The sequence below is a fragment of the Ipomoea nil genome, unplaced genomic scaffold (genome assembly GCF_001879475.1).
Source record: "Ipomoea nil cultivar Tokyo-kokei standard unplaced genomic scaffold, Asagao_1.1 scaffold2848, whole genome shotgun sequence".
Taxonomy (NCBI): Eukaryota; Viridiplantae; Streptophyta; class Magnoliopsida; order Solanales; family Convolvulaceae; genus Ipomoea; species Ipomoea nil.
Genome location: NW_017619276.1, coordinates 1,265,259 through 1,285,333, shown reverse-complemented (window position 1 = coordinate 1,285,333; position 20,075 = coordinate 1,265,259). Strand labels below are relative to the sequence as shown.

General features: G+C 36.8%; 1 protein-coding gene and 1 long non-coding RNA gene across 2 annotated transcripts; one reads left to right on the top strand and one right to left on the bottom strand.

Annotated features, from left to right (window-relative positions):
- The first annotated feature begins 299 nt into the window (after positions 1-299).
- Positions 300-3,159, top strand: LOC109160585 (pentatricopeptide repeat-containing protein At3g53700, chloroplastic-like). The gene has a single exon (XM_019308870.1). It carries the CDS (start codon positions 592-594, stop codon positions 2,878-2,880), a length of 2,289 nt encoding a protein of 762 aa, XP_019164415.1. The 5' UTR covers positions 300-591; the 3' UTR covers positions 2,881-3,159.
- A 13,469-nt stretch (positions 3,160-16,628) lies between these two features.
- Positions 16,629-19,847, bottom strand: LOC109160512. Its single transcript, XR_002050749.1, has 5 exons — positions 19,635-19,847; positions 19,386-19,491; positions 19,077-19,246; positions 17,364-17,455; positions 16,629-17,092 (listed from the first exon to the last, which is right to left on the bottom strand). It is a non-coding gene; the product is annotated as an uncharacterized LOC109160512 (long non-coding RNA).
- Between the last annotated feature and the right edge of the window lie 228 nt (positions 19,848-20,075).

Genomic DNA, 20,075 nt, shown 5'->3' with positions numbered 1-20,075 from the left:
ATACGTCTTTTAAATGAGTAGTCACATGATCAATTTTCAACGTGGGAGGCATTAATTCTTTGAGCTAAAGAAAAATTGAGAGTATAAAACAGATACTACATTATAAAGAATCAAGTATTTAAAAACAAAGCTCGCATGGGTAGTTCAACTGGTCATAGAGGTGAAACTTTAACTTCTCAAAGTGAGAGGACTCCTAGTGCGCAGTGAGACTCAACTAGCCAAAGGGTGGAAAAGCAACATAACTGCCTTAAAGAAAATGTAAATGTATAATGTAATTAGCTAAGAATATATATTTCACCAAACAAAAGATAAAATCCGGGAGGCCGGACTCCATTTCTTATGCTTCGTTTTTCTGAAGTCTGTTTCCCAAAATCTTTCGCGCTCACTTTCTTATCCATGACAAAACCACCCATTAAAGAATCGCAGTTTTCACTTTTCAGTATCACCTGCAATTGAATTCTTCTGTGTTGCACCACAACACCCTTCACTGTCCTCTACTGATTTGGCTGTATGTGCAAATATCTCGAGCTAAGGTATAAGTTTCTATCCAGACTTTGATATTGCATGCTACATGCTTGTTGAATTGCATCAATGGGTGTCTCATCATGCTTTGTAAATGCGTTCCCTTTTACCATATCCTTAAACTCTCAAAAGCTCATTTCTTTCACATTATCACAACGCCGTGAGCTCTTTGCCTCAATCTCGGCCACAAATTCACCCTCTGCCGCCACAATTTCACTCCTCAAATCCAAACACCTCCCACCAGACTTCACCCAGAAGCAGCTTCTGGATACTCTTCGTCAGGAGAAAGATGAAGCCTCAGCTCTTAACCTCTTTAAATGGGCTTTAGAGCAGCCTGAGATTGAACCCAGTCGGCAGATTTGCGAGGAGATTCTCCGTAAGCTTGGAAAAGCGGGATCTTTTGATGCGATGAGGAGAGTCTTGGATGATATGAAAGACTCCAGGGTTGAGATTGGTGAAGGTACTTTTTTCATCTTGATTGAGAGTTATGCCAAGTTTGAACTTTATGATGAGGCTATTGGTGTTCTTGATGTGATGGAACAGGAGTTTGATGTGAAACCAGGAACCTTTAGTTACAATTTGTTGTTGAACGTTCTGGTTGATGGGAATAAATTGAAGCTAGTTGAAGATGTGCATTCTAGGATGTTGAGTGAGGGTTTAAAACCTGATGTCTCAACTTTTAATATACTGATAAAAGCCCTCTGTAAAGCACATCAAATTAGGGCTGCAATTTTGATGATAGAAGATATGCCTAGACATGGTTTATCACCTGATGAGAAGACTTTTAACACACTAATGCACTGTTATATTGAGGGTGGAGATTTAGAGGGTGCATTGAGAATTAGAGACCAAATGGTAGCAGCTAATTGCCCTCCAACCAGTATAACAGTTAATACTTTGATTCATGGGTTCTGTAAAGAGGGTAAGATTGAAGAAATTTTTGGCTTTGTGCAAGAGATGTCTAGCCAGGGGTTCTCTCCTGATAGTTTTACCTTCAACACTTTGGTAAACGGTTTGTGCAAAGCAGGACATATTAGCCATGCTATAGATGTCTTGGATTTAATGCTTCAAGAGGGTTTTGATCCTGATTTAGTTACCTATAACACTTTGATATCTGGACTTTGTGAAGCGGGTGAAGTGGAGGAGGCAATTAAGGTTCTGACTCAGATGATTTTGAGGGGCTATTTACCCGACAGAGTCACGTATAACATTTTAATCAGCACCTTGTGTAAGAAGAATCAAGTGCAGGAAGCCACAGAACTTACCCGTGTTCTTGCAAGCAAGGGAGTCTTACCTGATGTGTGTACTTTAAATTCTCTGATAAAAGGGCACTGCTTGAATAGCAATTTCAGTAGCGCAATGGAATTGTTCCAAGAGATGAAGATCGAAGGGTGCCAACCAGATGAGTTCACTTACAACATCCTAATTGACTACCTTTGTGCAAAAAAGAAATTGGATGAAGCAATGAGCCTCGTAAAGGATATGGAATCGAGTGGCTGTGCAAGAAGTGTAATAACATATAATACATTGATAGATGGCTTCTCCAAGAACAGGAGACTTGATGAAGCAGGTGAAATTTTTGATGAAATGGAACTGCAAGGGATCTCAAGGGACTTGATAACTTATAACACCCTTATTGATGGTCTTTGTAAGGCCAAGAGGGTAGAAGAGGCGGCTGTGCTTATGGACCAGATGATAATAGAAGGATTAAAACCCGATAAATTCACATACAACTCCATCCTTTCTCATTACTGTAGAGCAGGTGATGTGAAAAAGGCAGCCGATATTGTGCAAAACATGACCTCAACTGGGTGTGAACCAGATGTTGTTACTTATGGTACCCTAATTCAGGGTCTCTGTAAATCCGGAAGAGTCGAGGTTGCTACTAGGTTGCTTAGGAGCATCCAGATGAAAGGGATGGTTCTAGCACCGCAGGCATATAATCCTATAATCCTAGCACTGTTCAGACGAAAGAGAACTAAAGAAGCCATGAGACTCTTTAGGGAAATGGAGGAGAAAGCTGATCCTCCAGACTACGTATCGTATAAAATTGTTTTCCAGGGCCTTTGCTCCGGTGGAGGACCCATTGATGAAGCCGTTAACTTTGCAGTTGAGATGATGGGGAATGGATACGTACCTGAGTTCTCTTCATTCTACAATTTGGCAGAAGGGCTTTTCGCTTTAGCTAGAGAGGAGACTCTTGTTAAGCTCATTGACATGATCATGAAGAAAGCATACTTCTCGGATAATGAGGTGGACATGATTAAGGGTTTCCTTAAAATCCGTAAATTCCAAGATGCATTGGCCACTCTTGGCCGTGTCTTAAATAGGCGTTATCCCAAAAGGAATTACAGGTGAAGAGGAATGAGTTGATTAGCCATAATCTGTACCTGTACTTTTATTATGAGTTATGATGCAAATGGGACAGAAATTTGTTAGCAGGAAGTGGAGAAGAGGTTCTATATGTAAAGTTTTTCCAGTTTAGAAGCGTTTCCTTATGCCTTGGAAATTAGGAAAACATAAAGGAGTGGCTGCGACTAAATTCTTGTGCTTTAACATACATTTATTTGGTGTTTGTGATAAGAATGCTTGATGATTTCTTTTCTCTTGGTTCCTGTATTTCTTTGTTTTCCTACCCTTCCTCGATGGCATTGTGGTTGTAATTTTTGGTTATCTGGTCATGTTCTTCCCTATAATTGTTCTTCCCTATAATTGTTCTTCCCTAGATTTGTGTTCAGTGATTTGTGAATACAGAGTTCAACAATTGAGAATATGAACATTGAAAATTATGAACATAGAGTTTTGTAATTGTGAATATAGAGTTCAATAATTATGAATCTATAGTATAGAAATTATAAATCTAATTCTGTATGCACCATGCATGGTGCACACGGTTGCACAACATAATTCTATTGGGTTTTTGTTATGGGTGAGTCTCATTTGGGACTGTCTATAAATCAAGATATGTGAGACAAGTCGGGTTAAGATGGATATGTAATACACTAATACTTATGTTAGAAATGTAATATTTTTGAGAAAAAAATATAATATTTAGTGGTTGAAGAATTGCTTAGGAGATAAAAAGTGTAATACTAATTAAGAAAAATATAATACTTTTAAATCAAAATTTAATTTAGTTGGATGTTGGGAAATTGTAATATTTATGAAAAATTCGACCCACTTCATAATAAGTTTAAAAATTCCCATCATTTAATGGGTTTAAGGGATAAAATAGTTGGTAATGTTTTGGCATAATTTTTATCAAAATTTTGAGGAAAATGGTTAAATAAGTTCTTAAATTTTATACAAAAAAATCAATTAGTTCCCTAAACTTTTAAAAGTTACAATAAGCTCATTAACATGGTATTTATGTGCATTGAAGCCCAGAAAGTCATTATTGACATGTAATAATAGGTCATTAAGATTTCAATGAAACTCTGGCTAGCTCCGACAAAGCTCTGAACACTAAGCTCGACGATCGGCAATCGTCGGTCTACCTTTGAAGAAGGCGACCAGCTGATCACGTTTTCCATCAGAGAAGCGACTTGCTGGTTGCCTTCTTCAAAGGTAGATCAATGCCGCCAGTTGCCAAGTTTATGAGTTGAAGCATCATCGGAGGCTCGGAGTTAGTTGAAGTTTCACCGGAACCCTAATGACCTGCTATTACAAGTCAATTACCTCCTTCTAGGCTTCAATATACTAAAATAACATGTTGATAAGCTTAATTGCAATTTTTTAAAAGTGTATAAGCGTAATTGACCGTTTAAGAACTTATTTAACCATTTTCCCAAATTTTGACAATCATGTATGTAACTAATTGAGGATGTAATAACTTTTAAAAATTGAATTTTATTTTGGAGAATTCTATTTGCACTATTGCTATTTACACCACCCTTTGATAGGTGTGCTAGCTTTATAGGTGGTGTAAATATAACAATTTGCTATTTGCACCACCTTCATTAAAGTTAGTCAAACATTTGAAATATTATTTTAATAAATTTAAATTAAATAATTATTTTAAAATTTAAAAAAAATTTTTTTTTTTATAAAAAAAAACCATCGCCTTCTCCGGTGAGAAGGCAGTTCCATTACCACGAATTGATACTTCTTGTTCCAACATTCTTGATTAAGTCTATACTGATATTTGGGGTCCAGCTCCTCTCTTATCTTCTGATGGTTATAGATATTTTGTTCTCTTTGTTGATGATTTCTCTCGGTTTACTTGGAATAGCGTCAGGCCATGGATGAGGAATTTAATGCTTTATTGCAAAATCAGACATGGTGTCTGGTTCCGTCTAAACCTGATCAAAATGTGATTGGATGTAAATAGGTTTTTCGAACCAAGAGAAAAATGGATGGTTCAATTGAGAGATACAAAGTCAGTTTGGTAACGTAACAAAGGAGTTTAATCAGGTTCCTGGTCAAGACTTTTTGACACGTTCAGTCCAGTTGTAAAACCAACCACAGTCAGGTTGCTTCTTTCTTTAGCTATATCTTCTGGTTGGACTGTGAAACAATTAGATGTTCATAATGTTTTTCTTAATGGTAATTTGACTGAAACTATTTACATGTGTTGGATATCCGTTGGTAGAAAACAAATAATAATCCAATAAAATAAGATTATTATTTTCCTGGAAAAGAAGGGAAGGAACGATGGAGAATTCAGCTAGTATTTGGTGTTGGGTTTTTAGCAAGAGTCAAGCGATCAATCTTTTCTTAAAACCTTATTTGCCACCTCCCAAAAGTGCTAGGAGCGGTGTGGCCTAGGCTTCCCAGGATAAAACATGCTATGATTCAATGTTTGAGCACCCAAACAAGGAATTCGGCGAACAAAGCAAGGTTTTGAACACAGTATGGCTAAGAAAGAGTAGGGAGCAGAGAGTTTTGAGGCTGGAAAATGAACTTTCTTGTTGTGTGTAAATCTCTACTGCCCAACAACTTCATATATAGGGGTGGAGGATTTAAATAGCTTTTAATAGGCACTTAAGGGCACCCTTCCACCTTCTTGTAACAGCAACCATTAACATGTGTTTCAATTCAAAAAATTAAAATTGGAATTAATTTCAGAGAATTAATTCTGTAACAACAGAATTGAACACCCAACGGTCACAACAAGACAGGTTCGTGCAGGCCGAAACTTCAAGTTTCGACCACCAGGACGAAACTTCCCCATGGGCCCTATCTAGTCTCGGCCCGCAAGGCCGAAACTGTATAGGCAGCAAGGCCGAAACCACATAAGTTTCGACCACATACAGTGACGTGTATTGGAAAAAAGATACCGAAGTTTGGCATAACTTAGCCCGCAAGGCCTGCCAATTTTCGGACAACATTCGTGCCCGCAGGTGCCGGCGCACACGAGCTCGGGCTTGAATCAAACCTTTTCGATCTTGTTTCTAGTTGGAATTTGATTTGCCCCTCCCCCCCCCCCCCCCCCCACGTGAGAGCCTCTATGGTGGGGGGGAGGGGGGAATTCTCTTTCCAAACCAATATGGGACAAAAGCTCACTTTTTCCTTTCATTTTTCCAACTCAATGGGTCTACTTTGAGAATCAATATCTCATTCACCCATTATCCGTTTTGAGCGTACAATATATCAATCTCTTCGTCTCACTACGAAGAATCCGAATCCACTTTGACCCGACCCAAATCGGAAGTGGACCCCATTGATAATTGTACCACAAAATAGCCACTTAACATGCCATTTTAAGCTATTTTTCCAACAATCCCCCACATGAATGAAAAATTGATTTTCAGAGTATTTTGAAATCGGAAACAACTGTGTTCAAACGGTTGATCCCTGCATAGGATAGGTAGGGAGTCACTATACCCTTTGAACCTTCCCTTATGAAGACATGTTTACTCTACTGGTTGTACGGTAGAACGCGATGTCTTTGAACCGACTGCCGTTTGTGTAGACGATGACATATCTCACACAGGAACCTCCCAACCATGTTCTGTTCTCATGAGTGTGCCTGTTTTGGTCGTGGGTCACCGTTCCTGGTTCTGCGAGAGTTTCTAAAGAATTGTTGCCCATCAATTCTCCTTTGAAGTGACCCTCACTTCTCTCTTACATAGGTGATTCTTTCTTGAGTATCCCGCATACTCAAGAATCATTAAAGCATCAACATGCTAGCCTCGTGCGGGAGTCACTATTTTAACGAGGAGTGGTAGGGAGTTCGAGACCCCCACAGTGACGCGCTCCGTTCCATAATTTAGTTGTCCCATTGAACCAAGGTGCCAGCTAGGTTGGGTATCCATTATAGAACTTTTTAGTCCAAGGGCTTTAGACCCATTCCTCGTGTCAACTTCTCCACAACTTCTTTGCCTAACCCTTTGGTCAGCAGATCCGCTATATTGTCTTTTGACTTTACGTAGTCAATCGAGACAACACCAGTTGTGAGCAGTTGTCTAATGGTATTATGTCTACGACGCACATGTCTAGACTTAACATTATACATATGACTCTGTACTCTCCCAATTGTGGCTTGACTATCGCAATGCACACATATTGGAGGTACCGGTCTTTCCCAATTAGGAATATCCTCTATAAAATGGCGTAACCATTCAGCCTCTTCACAACCTTTGTCCAAGGCTATCAGCTCAGATTCCATCGTGGATCTAGCTATCACAGTTTGCTTAGAAGATTTCCATGCAACGGTTGCACCAGCTAGTGTAAACACGTAGCCACTCGTGGACTTAGAGTCCTTAATATCAGATATTCAGTTCGCGTCGCTATACCCTTCAAGTACAGCGGGATATCTACTGTAGTGCAGTCCAAAGTCACGAGTATACCTCAAGTATCTCATAACCTTTACTATTGCCTTCCAGTGCATAGCACCGGGGTTACTCGTATATCTACTGAGTTTACTCACCGCAAAGGCAATATCCGGCCTAGTACAACTCATAAGATACATCAAACTACTAATAACCCGAGCATATTCCACTTGTGAAATACCTTCTCCGTGGTTCTTGGTTAGATGAATGTTTGTATCAAACGGTGTTCTAGCCATTTGACCATCATCCTTGTTAAACTTTCCAAGGATTTTGTCAATATAATGTGATTGGCTCAACACGAGACCATCAAGTTTTCTAATGATTCTAATTACAAGGATTAAATAAGCCAAACCCATATCCTTCATGTCAAATCTCGCATTTAACATGTTTTTGGTAGACTTGATCATCCGATCATTACTACCAACGATGAGAATATCATCGACGTATAAACAAAGAATGACGTAGCCGTCTATCGTTTCCTTAACGTAGACACATTTGTCACTTTCGTTTATTTTAAACCCGTTAGTTAACATCGCATGGTCAAACTTCTCGTGCCACTGCTTAGGCGCTTGTTTCAAACCATAGAACGATTTAACCAACTTACACACTTTCCTTTCTTGGCCCGGAACCACGAACCCTTCGGGTTGTTCCATATAGATTTCCTCATCTAATTCGCCATTTAGGAAAGCGATTTTCACATCCATTTGATGAACTTTCAAGTTCCGCAACGCGGCTATGGCAAGTAACATTCTAATGGAGTTTATTCTCATCACGGGAGAATACGTGTCGAAGTAATCAAGGCCCTCACGTTGCCTGTAACCCTTGATTACAAGCCTAGCCTTATACTTCTCGATGGAACCATCAGGTTTCATCTTCCTTTTAAAGACCCACTTGGATCCTAAGGGTTTACTACCCGGAGGAAGATTAACAAGTTCCCAAGTGTGATTCTGTAGGATAGAATCCACTTCACTTTTTATAGCCTCTTTCCACATTGGTCCTTCCGTAGAAGTCACGGATTCTACGTACGTTCGAGGCTCGTTCTCTATCAAACAAGATAGAAAATCGGGTTCATTTTCTAATAAACAAGTTAGAGTACCCGAATCATACTCTAACAAGTAAGTTAGAAAATCAGGACCGAATGATTTTCCAACTCTCGCCCGCTTACTGCGTCTTGGCTCGAGCTCGGGTTCTTTCTCAGATTCCCCACTATCATTATCCATAGTTTCGTCAAACGTTCATTTTGACGTACTTGGTCCCTCGTTGGACTTTCAAGGAAATATATTTTTGAAGAAATATGCATTCCTTGATTCTATTATCATGTTCTCATGTACGTCCGGATTATGGGACTCATCTACTAAGAACCGATAAGCACTACTATTATATGCATAGCCAATAAAGATACAGTCCACCGTCTTAGGACCTATCATTACTCTCTTGGGTGTTGGCAGCAAGACTTAGGCAAGACACCCCCATACTTTCAGGTACTGGTAGGAAAGTTTCCTACCGTTCCACAGCTCATAAGGAGTCTTATCGAGCTTCTTGCGGGGTACCTTATTCAAAAGGTAGTTACTTGTCAAAATCGCCTCACCCCACGCATCTTGAGGTAAGCCCGAACTTATAAGCATCGCATTCATCATATCTTTCAATGTATGATTCTTTCGTTCAGCAACACTGTTCGATTGAGGTGCGTAAGGTGCAGTACGCTCGTGTATTATACCTACACTTGCACAGAAGTCACCAATCGGTGCTTCGTACTCACCACCTCTATCGCTTACAACCTTCTTAATTCTTTGATTAAGTTGGTTTTCCACTTCATTCTTATAAAGAACGAATTTATCGACGGCTTCATCTTTGCTCTTAAGCAAATACACATAGCAGTATCGTGTGCTATCATCGATAAACGTGATAAATTACTTATTACCACCTCTCGTTTGTATCGATCTAAAATCGCACAAATCACTATGGATTAATTCTAGTGGTTCAGTTTCCCTTTTAACCGATTTGAAAGGTACTTTCGTTAGTTTTGCCTCAACACAAATTTCACACTTGTTATTTGTGTCAATTTGAAAGTTAGGAATATGATTCATGCTAATTAGTCTACGCATAGAATTAAAATTAACATGACCTAGTCTACCATGCCACAAATTAGAAGACTCAAGCAAGTAAACAGAATTAACTTTGCTTTTATTGATAACAGGAATTACACTGAGCTTAAAAAGCCCATCAGTTACATATCCTTTACCAACAAACATCCCTAACTTGGACAAAACTACTTTGTCTGACTCGAACACCATGCGAAAGCCATGCTTGTTCAACAGCGAGCCAGACACAAGATTCTTCCTCAGCTCAGGAACATACAACACGTTGTTCAATGTCAGTTCCTTCCCGGAAGTCATCTTCAAAACCACTTTGCCCATGCCTTCAACAGCAGACTAACCAAAGTTTCCCATCCACACCTTTTCACCCTCAACGGTCTCAAAGGTGTTGAACATCTCTCGGTTGAAACATAAATTCCTGGTTGCACCGGTATTGATGAACCACTCATGTAGGTTTGAGCCCACGAGGTTCACCTCGGTCACCATAGCCGAAAGGCTAATCTCGACCTCCTTCTGACTGCTATCTCCAACAACATTGGCTTCAGAACTCTTGTTCTTCTTCCTTGGAGCTTTGCATTCAGATGCTCTGTGGTCAGGCTTGCCACAATTGTAACATTCGCCAAGAAACTTGTTCTTGGTAACGCCACCTTTCGGACCTAGTTTTCGCTTGTCCTTCCTGTTCCTCTTGAAGCTTTTACCGTGCTCCACAACGTTGGCCTTAGCGCCAACAACGATAGGAACTTTCTTCTCGTTCGTCCTGTTCCCCTCCTCAATCCTGAGTCGCTGGATCAGGTCCTCCAGATTCATCTCCTTTCGCTTATGCTTAAGGTAGTTCTTGAAGTCCTTCCAACCTGGAGGCAACAAGTGGATCACAGATCCCACTTGGAAGGCTTCACTTAGCACCATGCCCTCGTCACGGATCTTGTCGAAGATTAATTGCAAATCTTCTACCTGACTTAGCACGGTCTTTGAATCAACCATTTTGAAGTCAAGGAATCGGCCAACCACAAATTTCTTTGAGCCGGCATCCTCAGTTCGGTATTTATGATCCAAAGCTTCCTACAACGCTTTTAATGTGCTAATCTTTCGATATACATCATATAGCGTGTCACACAATCCGTTCAGGATGTAGTTTCGGCAAAGGAAGTCCGAATCCTTCCAATAGCCAACTGCCATCACGAATTGTGCATCTTGTTCCTTCAACATAGGAACACTCTCGGACAAGAACCTTGCCAAGCCGAGAGTTGCTAGGTAGAACAACATATTTTGTTGCCACCTCTTGAAGTTCGATCCGACACCAGTGAACTTCTCTGGCTTTTCAGCCGAACCACTTGGTACCGAAGGTACCCGAGTCATGGGAATATATCCCTCGGTGCTCCCAACGTCTTGTGAACCAACGTTCACTGGTAGTGCCTGGGAATTCGCAACATTGTTGTCGTTCCCTCCATTGTTGTCCGCAACAATATTATCCTCCCCATCGATTGACAGTACGGGATGCTCCATTTTCTTCAAGGAAATTAGGAGAAGACCACCAACAGAAAAACGAAAATAAGGTTTTAAGACTGTTGGATATCCGTTGGTAGAAAACAAATAATAATCTAATAAAATAAGATTATTATTTTCCTGGAAAAGAAGGGAAGGAACGATGGAGAATTTGGCTAGTATTTGGTGTTGGGTTTTAAGCAAGAGTCAAGCGATCAATCTTTCCTTAAAACCTTATTTGCCACCTCCCAAAAGTGCTAGGAGCGGTGTGGCCTAGGCTTTCCAAGATAAAACTTGCTATGATTCAATGTTTGAGCACCCAAACAAGGAACCCGACGAACAAAGCAAGGTTATGAACACAGTATGGCTAAGAAAGAGTAGAAGCAGAGAGTTTTGAGGCTGGAAAATGAACTTTCTTGTTGTGTGTAAATCTCTACTGCCCAACAACTTCTTATATAGGGGTGGAGGATTTAAATAGCTTTTAATAGGCACTTAAGGGCACCCCTCCACCTTTCTGTAACAGCAACCATTAACATGTGTTTCAATTCAAAAAATTAAAATTGAAATTAATTTCAGAGAATTAATTCCGTAACAGCAGAATTGAACACCCAACAGTCACAACATGACAGGTTCGTGAAGTTTCGTCCATGGGCCCTATCTAGTCTAGGCCCGCAAGGCCGAAACTCTTGCCGAAACCACATAAGTTTCGGCCACATCCAGTGGCGTGTGTTGGAAAAAAGATACCGAAGTTTGGCATAACTTAGCCCGCAAGGCCTACCAATTTCAGGATGACATTCATGCCCGCAGGTGCCGGCACACACGAACTCGGGCTTGAATTAAGCCTTTCGATCTGGTTTCTAGTTGGAATTTGATTTGCACCCCCCCCCCCCCTCCCCCGCGAGAGAGCCTCTATGCTATACAATTCTACAAGCTCCAAAAGAGCTCTTGTATAAAGGGGGGGGGGGGGGGGGGGGGGGAATCCTTTTTCCAAACCAATGTGGGACAAAAGCTCACTTTTTCCCTTCAATTTTCCAACTCAATGGTTCTACTTTGAGAATCAATATCTCATTCACCAATTCTCCGTTTTGAGCGTACAATATATCAATCTCTTCGTCTCACTATGAAGAATCCGAATTCACTTTGACCCGACCCAAATCGAAAATGGACCCCACTGATAATTGTACCACAAAATAGCCACTTAACATGCAAGCTATTTTTTTCCAACATGCGGCAATTACCGGAGAATGCGAGGGTGTTATATATATATATATATATATCGGTCATGTGCGAATAAGTGCCCATGAGAAAAATGCGAACCAATCAGTGCGCGCCACGTGTCAGCATTCATTGATCGGGTGCACCTACTTTCACCTACAAGTGCACCTACTTTCGCCTGCAAATGCATGTAATTTTTGTCTGCATTCATTGATCGGGTGCACCTACGTTCACCTACAAGTGCACCTATATATATATATATATATATATATATATATATATATATATATATATATATATATATATATATATATATATATATATATTAAATTTTAAATTTTAATTAAAATTTTATTAATGGTACAATTAAATCTTTTAAAATTATTATGGAATCTCGTAAACTACATTTGATCAGTTTGGTGTTAATAACTATATTTACACCCTTATTGTTATTTACACCACCTATGTATTTTTAAAAATTTCCACCTTTCACTAGGGGTGGTACAAAGAGCAACACCCTTTATTTTTATGGCAACCAACTATTCTTTATTGAAGTTCTCAAAATCTGAAAATTTGTGAACTTTTGACAAGAGAATAGGGTCTTTTTGAAAACTTGAAAAATGACTTTTATAAGTTATTTTTGAATTTTTTTAGTGTTTAATTATCAATGAAAAATACTCATTTCAATCAAAGAAAAAATGAGTTTTTTTTTTTTTTTTGAAAATAAGAAAAAATGATTTATATTGAAAACATTTTATAGATTCTTATCACACGTTTATTTCTCTCTTTTTCTCTTCCTTTTAGTGGTGTCAAATCACAAGTTGAGCCATCATATGTATGGTTATTATTTAAAGAGTTCTACTACATGAACTCCTAAATTCTACTCTCTCATTTGTACTCCCTAATGAGGCAAGTTAGGATTGGTTATTTTCAACATGTGGGTCCACAAAAAAATGTCTACATCAAGAACATGTGAGAGGGAGTACAAGTTGGGAGTATAAAATGGGAGTACACCAAGTATTTTCCTTATTTAAATTGAATTGTGCTGTTACAATATGGATTTGATGGGACTGGGGTAATCAATAAAAACAACTTAGCTCGACTCGGCCTAGAACCCAAAACGTTAAAAAATAACTTTTGTTCAATTTTTTTAGCTCAGATTTATTGGCAAATTATGCTGTGCATCCGTATGCACCTTGCATGGTGCATACGGATGCAGAAACGACGTCGTTTTAATAAAACGCGCGTCTCCCCTTAAAAAAAAAAAATCAGGTTCGATTCCCAGCAACAACATATGAACTAAAATTCCATAATAGATGAACTATAATTCCATAATCGATGAACTATAATTCCATAATCTAATCTATGAACTAAAAATTCCAGAATGAATGAACTAAAATTCCATAATCTATGAACTACAATTCCATAATCGATGAACTATAATTCCATAATCAATGAACTATAATTCCATAATCTATGAACTATAATTCCAGAATGAATGAACAATATAATGTTGTTGCTGGGAATCGAACCTGAATTTTTTTTAAAAGGGAGACGCGCGTTTTTTAATAAAACGACGTCGTTTTGGCATCCGTATGCACCATGCATGGAGCATACGGATGCACAACATAACGATTGAGATTTATTACATTTACCAATGACCGATTAAAATATGGATTGAGCTAAACCGAACCAAATAATAAAAAATGTGGCCCAACGTACAACATAAAAAATTTAAGTTTTGTCCTTCAATTTCATTAGTTAAGAGTCATTGTTTTTATTAATTTTTTTTTTTTTTAAATACGGAATATGAGTTTGACTAGGCCAAACTAACACAATAAAAGTCTTGGTATAAGTCTAGGAATGGTAATGGGGCGGGGTGGGGGCGGGGGATATATCCCCTGCCCCAGTGCCCCCGCACCTGCATTCCAAACCCACTTCTCACACCTGCATTTGCACCCGCACCCGCACCCGCACGGGTAATGAAATTCCTACTTCATACTCGCTCCGCGGGAATTTTGTCGGTGCGGGTAATACCCAACTCGCAACTCTAATTATTAATATTACACTTAAATATAATAATAATTTTATACTACAATTCTAATTATCACATAAATTTTTTTTTATAACTTTGAACATAACTCTAAAATTTAATAAGAGTCAATGAAGTTAGTCCTTAATTGGAACTAAAATTGTGTTGGTAGTATAAATTGTATTAAGTGTTTACTCATTATGTTATTTGTGTTGTTCCTATTCAAATTTCATAAACAAAAAAACAAATAACTTTAATTCATTATGCATTTTTAATTATAAAATATACATAAACTTATATAATAAATGAATACTAATAACAATATATATAAGTGCGGGTGCGGGACGGGAATACCTCCCCGCATCCGCACCCATACCTGCACCCATTATCCAAATTATGCGTGTATCTTAAAACTCATAGCGACGGAAATGCGGGGAACCCATTAGGTGCGGATAGAATTGTCATCCCTAGGTATGATCGGACCCACCCACAACTAAAAGAACATTTCTTCGATTTATTTCGTTCATGATTATTATATTTATCATATTATAAATTTATAATTTATAATAATAATAATAATAATAATTATTATTATTATTATTATTATTAGTATGTTACAAGTTAAAAACTATTTTATTTACATTTTTATAATAATAATAGTAATAATAATAATAACAATAATTATTATTATTATTATTAATCATTATAACTATTGCAACTTCTTTTTATAATTTTATTTCAATATAAATACTAATTATTATCAACAATAAAATAATTAATATTTTATAAAAAATAATTTTTAATAGATATATGTTCATGTTTAAAAAATGAATCAAATATTGGAAAAAAATACAATTTTTTAGTTTTCAGTCAAACAGAAAATGATCATTTTTTTTTTTTTTACTTTAAGCAAAACGCAAGAAAGTGAAAATATATTTCAAAAAATATATCATTTTCTAGAAATATTTTTTGTGTTTCCAAAAGGACCATAGGTTAATGAAGATTTTTTTTAGATCAAGTAATTATTACTTCGTACTATTTAATATTAAGCACTAAATATTAAATTCATTAATATTAATATCTAAAAACATTTTTCCAAAATATTGAATCCCCACCTTAGGGTCCTTCGCACCCTGACTCAAAAGAGCATTTGGGATGATGTATATCACGGTAACTTAATGGCTTAGCAGATAGTGCCAAATAACGGTGCTTACAAGCTAGGAATTTATCCACTTTAAGCGTAATTCATACATTGTCGTTGGCGAGTTTCAAACCTATATGTGTAAATGCATGTTATGTCCTAATTTATGTTCTCTTTCTCTCTCTTTAATAAATAAAAAACGTGTATATTGTCATATTTCGTGTACCGAATTAAATAAAATTGTTACCTATCATTATTGTAAGTGTTATTAATCCATTTCACCTTGCATTGATTTCTGGCCATAACGTTATAATGAAACTATAATGGCTAAAGTGTGATCCCACACCATGAACCATTCCTGATTATTCATTTCGTATCATGATCTTTAATAAGTGATATTTAGAGCCATAAACTATAATTTTTTTTTCCTCTAGAACTTTTTACAATTTTCTTACAGGTTACCGGTAATAATATTGCTGACATGAAATTTTTTATTAGTTTTTTTTTTTGGTATTTTTCTTCTTTCGCCTTCGTATTATAATTTTTTTCGTATTTTTCTTTTTTCCTAAACGTATAGGCGTGCTCTGCGTTTTTTGCTTCTCGTTTCTCTGATACCAAACTCCGCAGAGCAGGCCTATACAGAGCAGGCCTGATCTGATTGGAGAAACGAGAAGCGAAAAACGCAGAGCATGCCTATACATTTAGAAAAAAAGAAAAATACGAAACAAATTATAATACGAAGGCGAAAGTAGAAAAATACCAAAAAAAAAACTAATAAAAATTTTTATGTCAGCAATATTATTACCGGTAACCTGTAGGAAACCTGTAAAATATTCTAGACCAATATATATATATATATATATATATATATATATATATATATATATATATATGGCTCTAAATGTCACTTATTAAAGTTCATGGTGCGGCACGAATAATTAGGAATGGTTCATGGTGTGGGATGACACTTTAGCCAACTATAATTGATCATATTCATGTAGGTAAGTAAAACAAACAACCATATCTAAATCTAAAAATATAAAATGTGGCAATCCAGGTTACGCCATTGATTTTTTTTTTTTTTTTTGTTTTTTTTTTTTTTCTTTTTTTTGTTTTTGTGTGTGTACGCGCGCTAAATTGCTAATAGATGTATACATTTTATTTTAAATGTTGTGCATTTCATTTTATTAGGCAAAATTATCCTTATTGTATTTTTGTTAGAATAAACTATTTTTACATTTAATAACTTCATCACTATTACTATACACATACATCCATCATATCTTTTTCTTCTTCCATTATAATTTTATTAAGATTATCAAATAACATTTAATTTAACTATAGATTATATTTGAATTAAATATCTATGAATTGAATGTTAAATTGTGTATATAATACATTCTTCCAAAAGGTTGAACCTCAACCCTAAGGTCAGAAATCGACGATTATCGGTCGAAAACTCCTGTTCCGACCACCTTTCCGATCATTTTGGGTATTTGGAAAAACCTTTGTCGCTAATTCCGACCACCTCATGGGTATTTGGAAAAACCTTTGTCGCTAATTCCGACCACCTCATGTGGTGGTCGGAAGTAGCGTCCACAATTACAATGTGGTCGAAAATTTTGGTCAGGGAGAGAAAGTTCTGAGTTGCGTAATTTCCGACCACTGGTGGTCGGAAAATGCCACAATTTTTTTTAAAAAGTTTTTGTCCGACCACTAAAATACCTAATAAAATTTTTTTAAAAAAACATTTAATATCCACAACTGCTTTTCATCAATTGCATTTGAACATAAAAAGAGCTGCATTTGACATCCACAAGCTGCTTCATCTCTGCATTCTTAAAAAAGTAGAGAGAACTCATTAGACTAATTAAATACAATAACATCTTTCTCTCACAATTCATTATAGAAGAAGCCATCACAATCAAGATAATGCAAGTCATTAAGACTGAAATAAGACCTTTTTTCCATTTTACTGAATAATAATATCTTAAATTTACCACATTTTGTCTGTCTTTTTTTACTTCCATTATAAATTATAAGACTTGTTAACCATAAATTCATTGAGAACAAAATAATTAATGATAAGCCTGAATTTTAACCTGCTCAAGAATAGAGAAAAGCTCCATTGCAGTAGCTTTGAATTGACATGACAAGACAATGAATTCCTGGTCTTGCTCAACTTGCTCCATCTCTGATTAAGAACAGAAAAACACTAGTAACTCACATCTTGATGAAAGTGACAAAAGAGTATTATGAACTAATATTGGTATTATCATTAACATCAAGAGTATAGGATACAAGTAGATAGTAAATATACCCCTAATAAATATGCACAGGTGTAAAATGAAGAAAATAATTGTGTTAGTGCAATCTGTACCCTCCCTCCTATTATTAAGAGTTCATAATCTGTTCTTACACACAAAAAGCAAACTTCAATTCACGATTACATAATATAATTAAAACTGTGCAACAGAAATTTAAGAGTAAAGAAGATATACACATTTAGCTCATGTAATCTATTTTAAGGGTCTGTTTGGAAACCCGGAAAATGACTTCTGGAAATCATTTTCCGGGTTTTTGGTGTTTGGGAAGGCTGAAAATAAAATGGTCAAAGGAAAATGCTTATTAGTCAATGGAAAATGAAGGCTAAAATCCGGAAAATGACTTCCCCTTTTTTTTGGCGGAAGTCATTTTCCATCTTCCAATCAACACACGCTCAAACCTTCTTCTCCCAAAAAATGACTTCCCCTTTTCGATTTTTTTTTCTTCAACCTTCTTCACTGGTTTCCCCAGCCGGAAACCAGTTTGGTTTCCAGCTGGGGAAACCAGTGCAGTCACTGGTTTCCGATTGAAAACCAGTGACTCACTGGTTTCCGATCGGAAACCAGTCTCACTGGTTTCCGACCGGAAACCAGTGCAGACTGGTCTCCGATCGAAAACCAGTGAATTGGTTTTCTACATCGAAAACCAGATCTGGTTTCCGATGCGGAAAACCAGTTCCGAAACCAGATGCAATTTTTTTTTTTTGATTTTTTATGTCAAATCATGTTGCTGTTATTTTTTTTTTTTTTTGTACTGATTATATAATAAAATGTTTTTGCTTAATTTGTGAATTTTAATTTTCAAGACTTGATTATTTATGCATTTATGTTGTTTCTAACATGTAATTGTGATTTCAAATTGTCATATTCAGTATATAATAATTAAAATGTTTTAGTATGCCATTTTGTTCATTTTCTGGAAAATGAACCAAACACCAAAAACAATTTTTCATCATTTTCTGGAAAATGAACCAAACACCAAAAGACAGTTTTTCATTGTGCAGCCAAACACAGGAAAGGAAAATGACTTTTGGAAAATGACTCATTTTTCAGAAGTCATTTTCCGGGTTTCCAAACAGACTCTAAGATATCCTAGCACTTCCACTAGTAAACAAGTGACAACTTGGCCAGTAAAACAATCAATGTCTTCTCATTAAACACTGAAGATGTTATATTGGGCGTCCTATTCTCCTAATTGTTTCTACTATCTTAAAAGTAAGTAATACCCCACTGGATTTAATTGATCTACATCAATCATTCTTCTATGCTCTAGAACTAGTTGAACCTAATATTTCACAACTTGGACTAGTTCATTGAAAATCAGTAAATCTAACAAGATTTAGTGATTTACTGAACCTGCAAACAAAGTTGCATGTTTAAGAACTGATAACTTAGGATAGAAATGCATCAAATTTCAAACCTAATTGTCGTTGTAGCCACAGAAATAGATATCACCTACGTATATACATAAGGAAACAGCAGAAGCTTTACCAGCTTTAGTCAACTCAAGAGAAGTAATTTGTGTTGTGCAATAAGTCCCTCTGGTACTCATCTCATGTACACGGAATTTACAAAGTCCTTATAGCAAAACTGTGTAAGTCACTCTCCCACTTGGTCTCTCTACTCCTCTTGAGAGATATAGAGCTTGAGCAGCAACTCCCCTGCATTAAAAATTTAAAATAAGACATTGCATAACACATAACTTTGACCAGTTCAATTTCTAAATACAAAAAAACTGACATTACATTAAATTATAAATCCTCAACACTTCAAACTCAAGAGGATATATGACAGATTTACCACTTATGCCAGTGAACTTGCTGCAGACTTTTTTCATCATGTTTGTTAAAATCTGATATGCTAGCTTCATTTTTCAAGGTACACTCTATAGAATCAGTTCCCGTACCTATAACAATTGCATATAATATTGTAATCAAAGAATGAACTAAAGTAACAGATAAACAAGTGAAACCCATAGGAAATCACCTGGAGACAAAGCATGAATGAACTAAGGTAACAGATAAACAAGTGAAACTCATAGGAAATCACCTGGAGACAAAGCATGATCCGCAATACTAGCCTCTGCAGAATCCTGAACAAGGAGAATCCCAGTCACTCCATTATCTTCTTTCTGCCATAACTCTTGCCCCACAAATTTAACACTGCTCAATAATAAAATTATTCTAATCTTAGAAACAATAAAATTACACTTATTTGTGTGATTGAAGCAATTTCTCAAATACTTCTCTACGGAATTCTAGGGTTCAATTTCTCAGATACTTCTCTACCAAACTCACAACAAAATATATAACCTAAACTGTTAATAAACACCACCATCTGACCTGGGATAATGATCTAGCAGATATGTTTCTACACCGGCGACGAGCGATGGTGGCAGATCTGTTTTTCCACCGGCGACGAGCGATGGTGGCGGATCTGTTTCTCCATCCGTTCTTGGCGGCTTGATGGTGAGACGGTGAAAATGGTGAA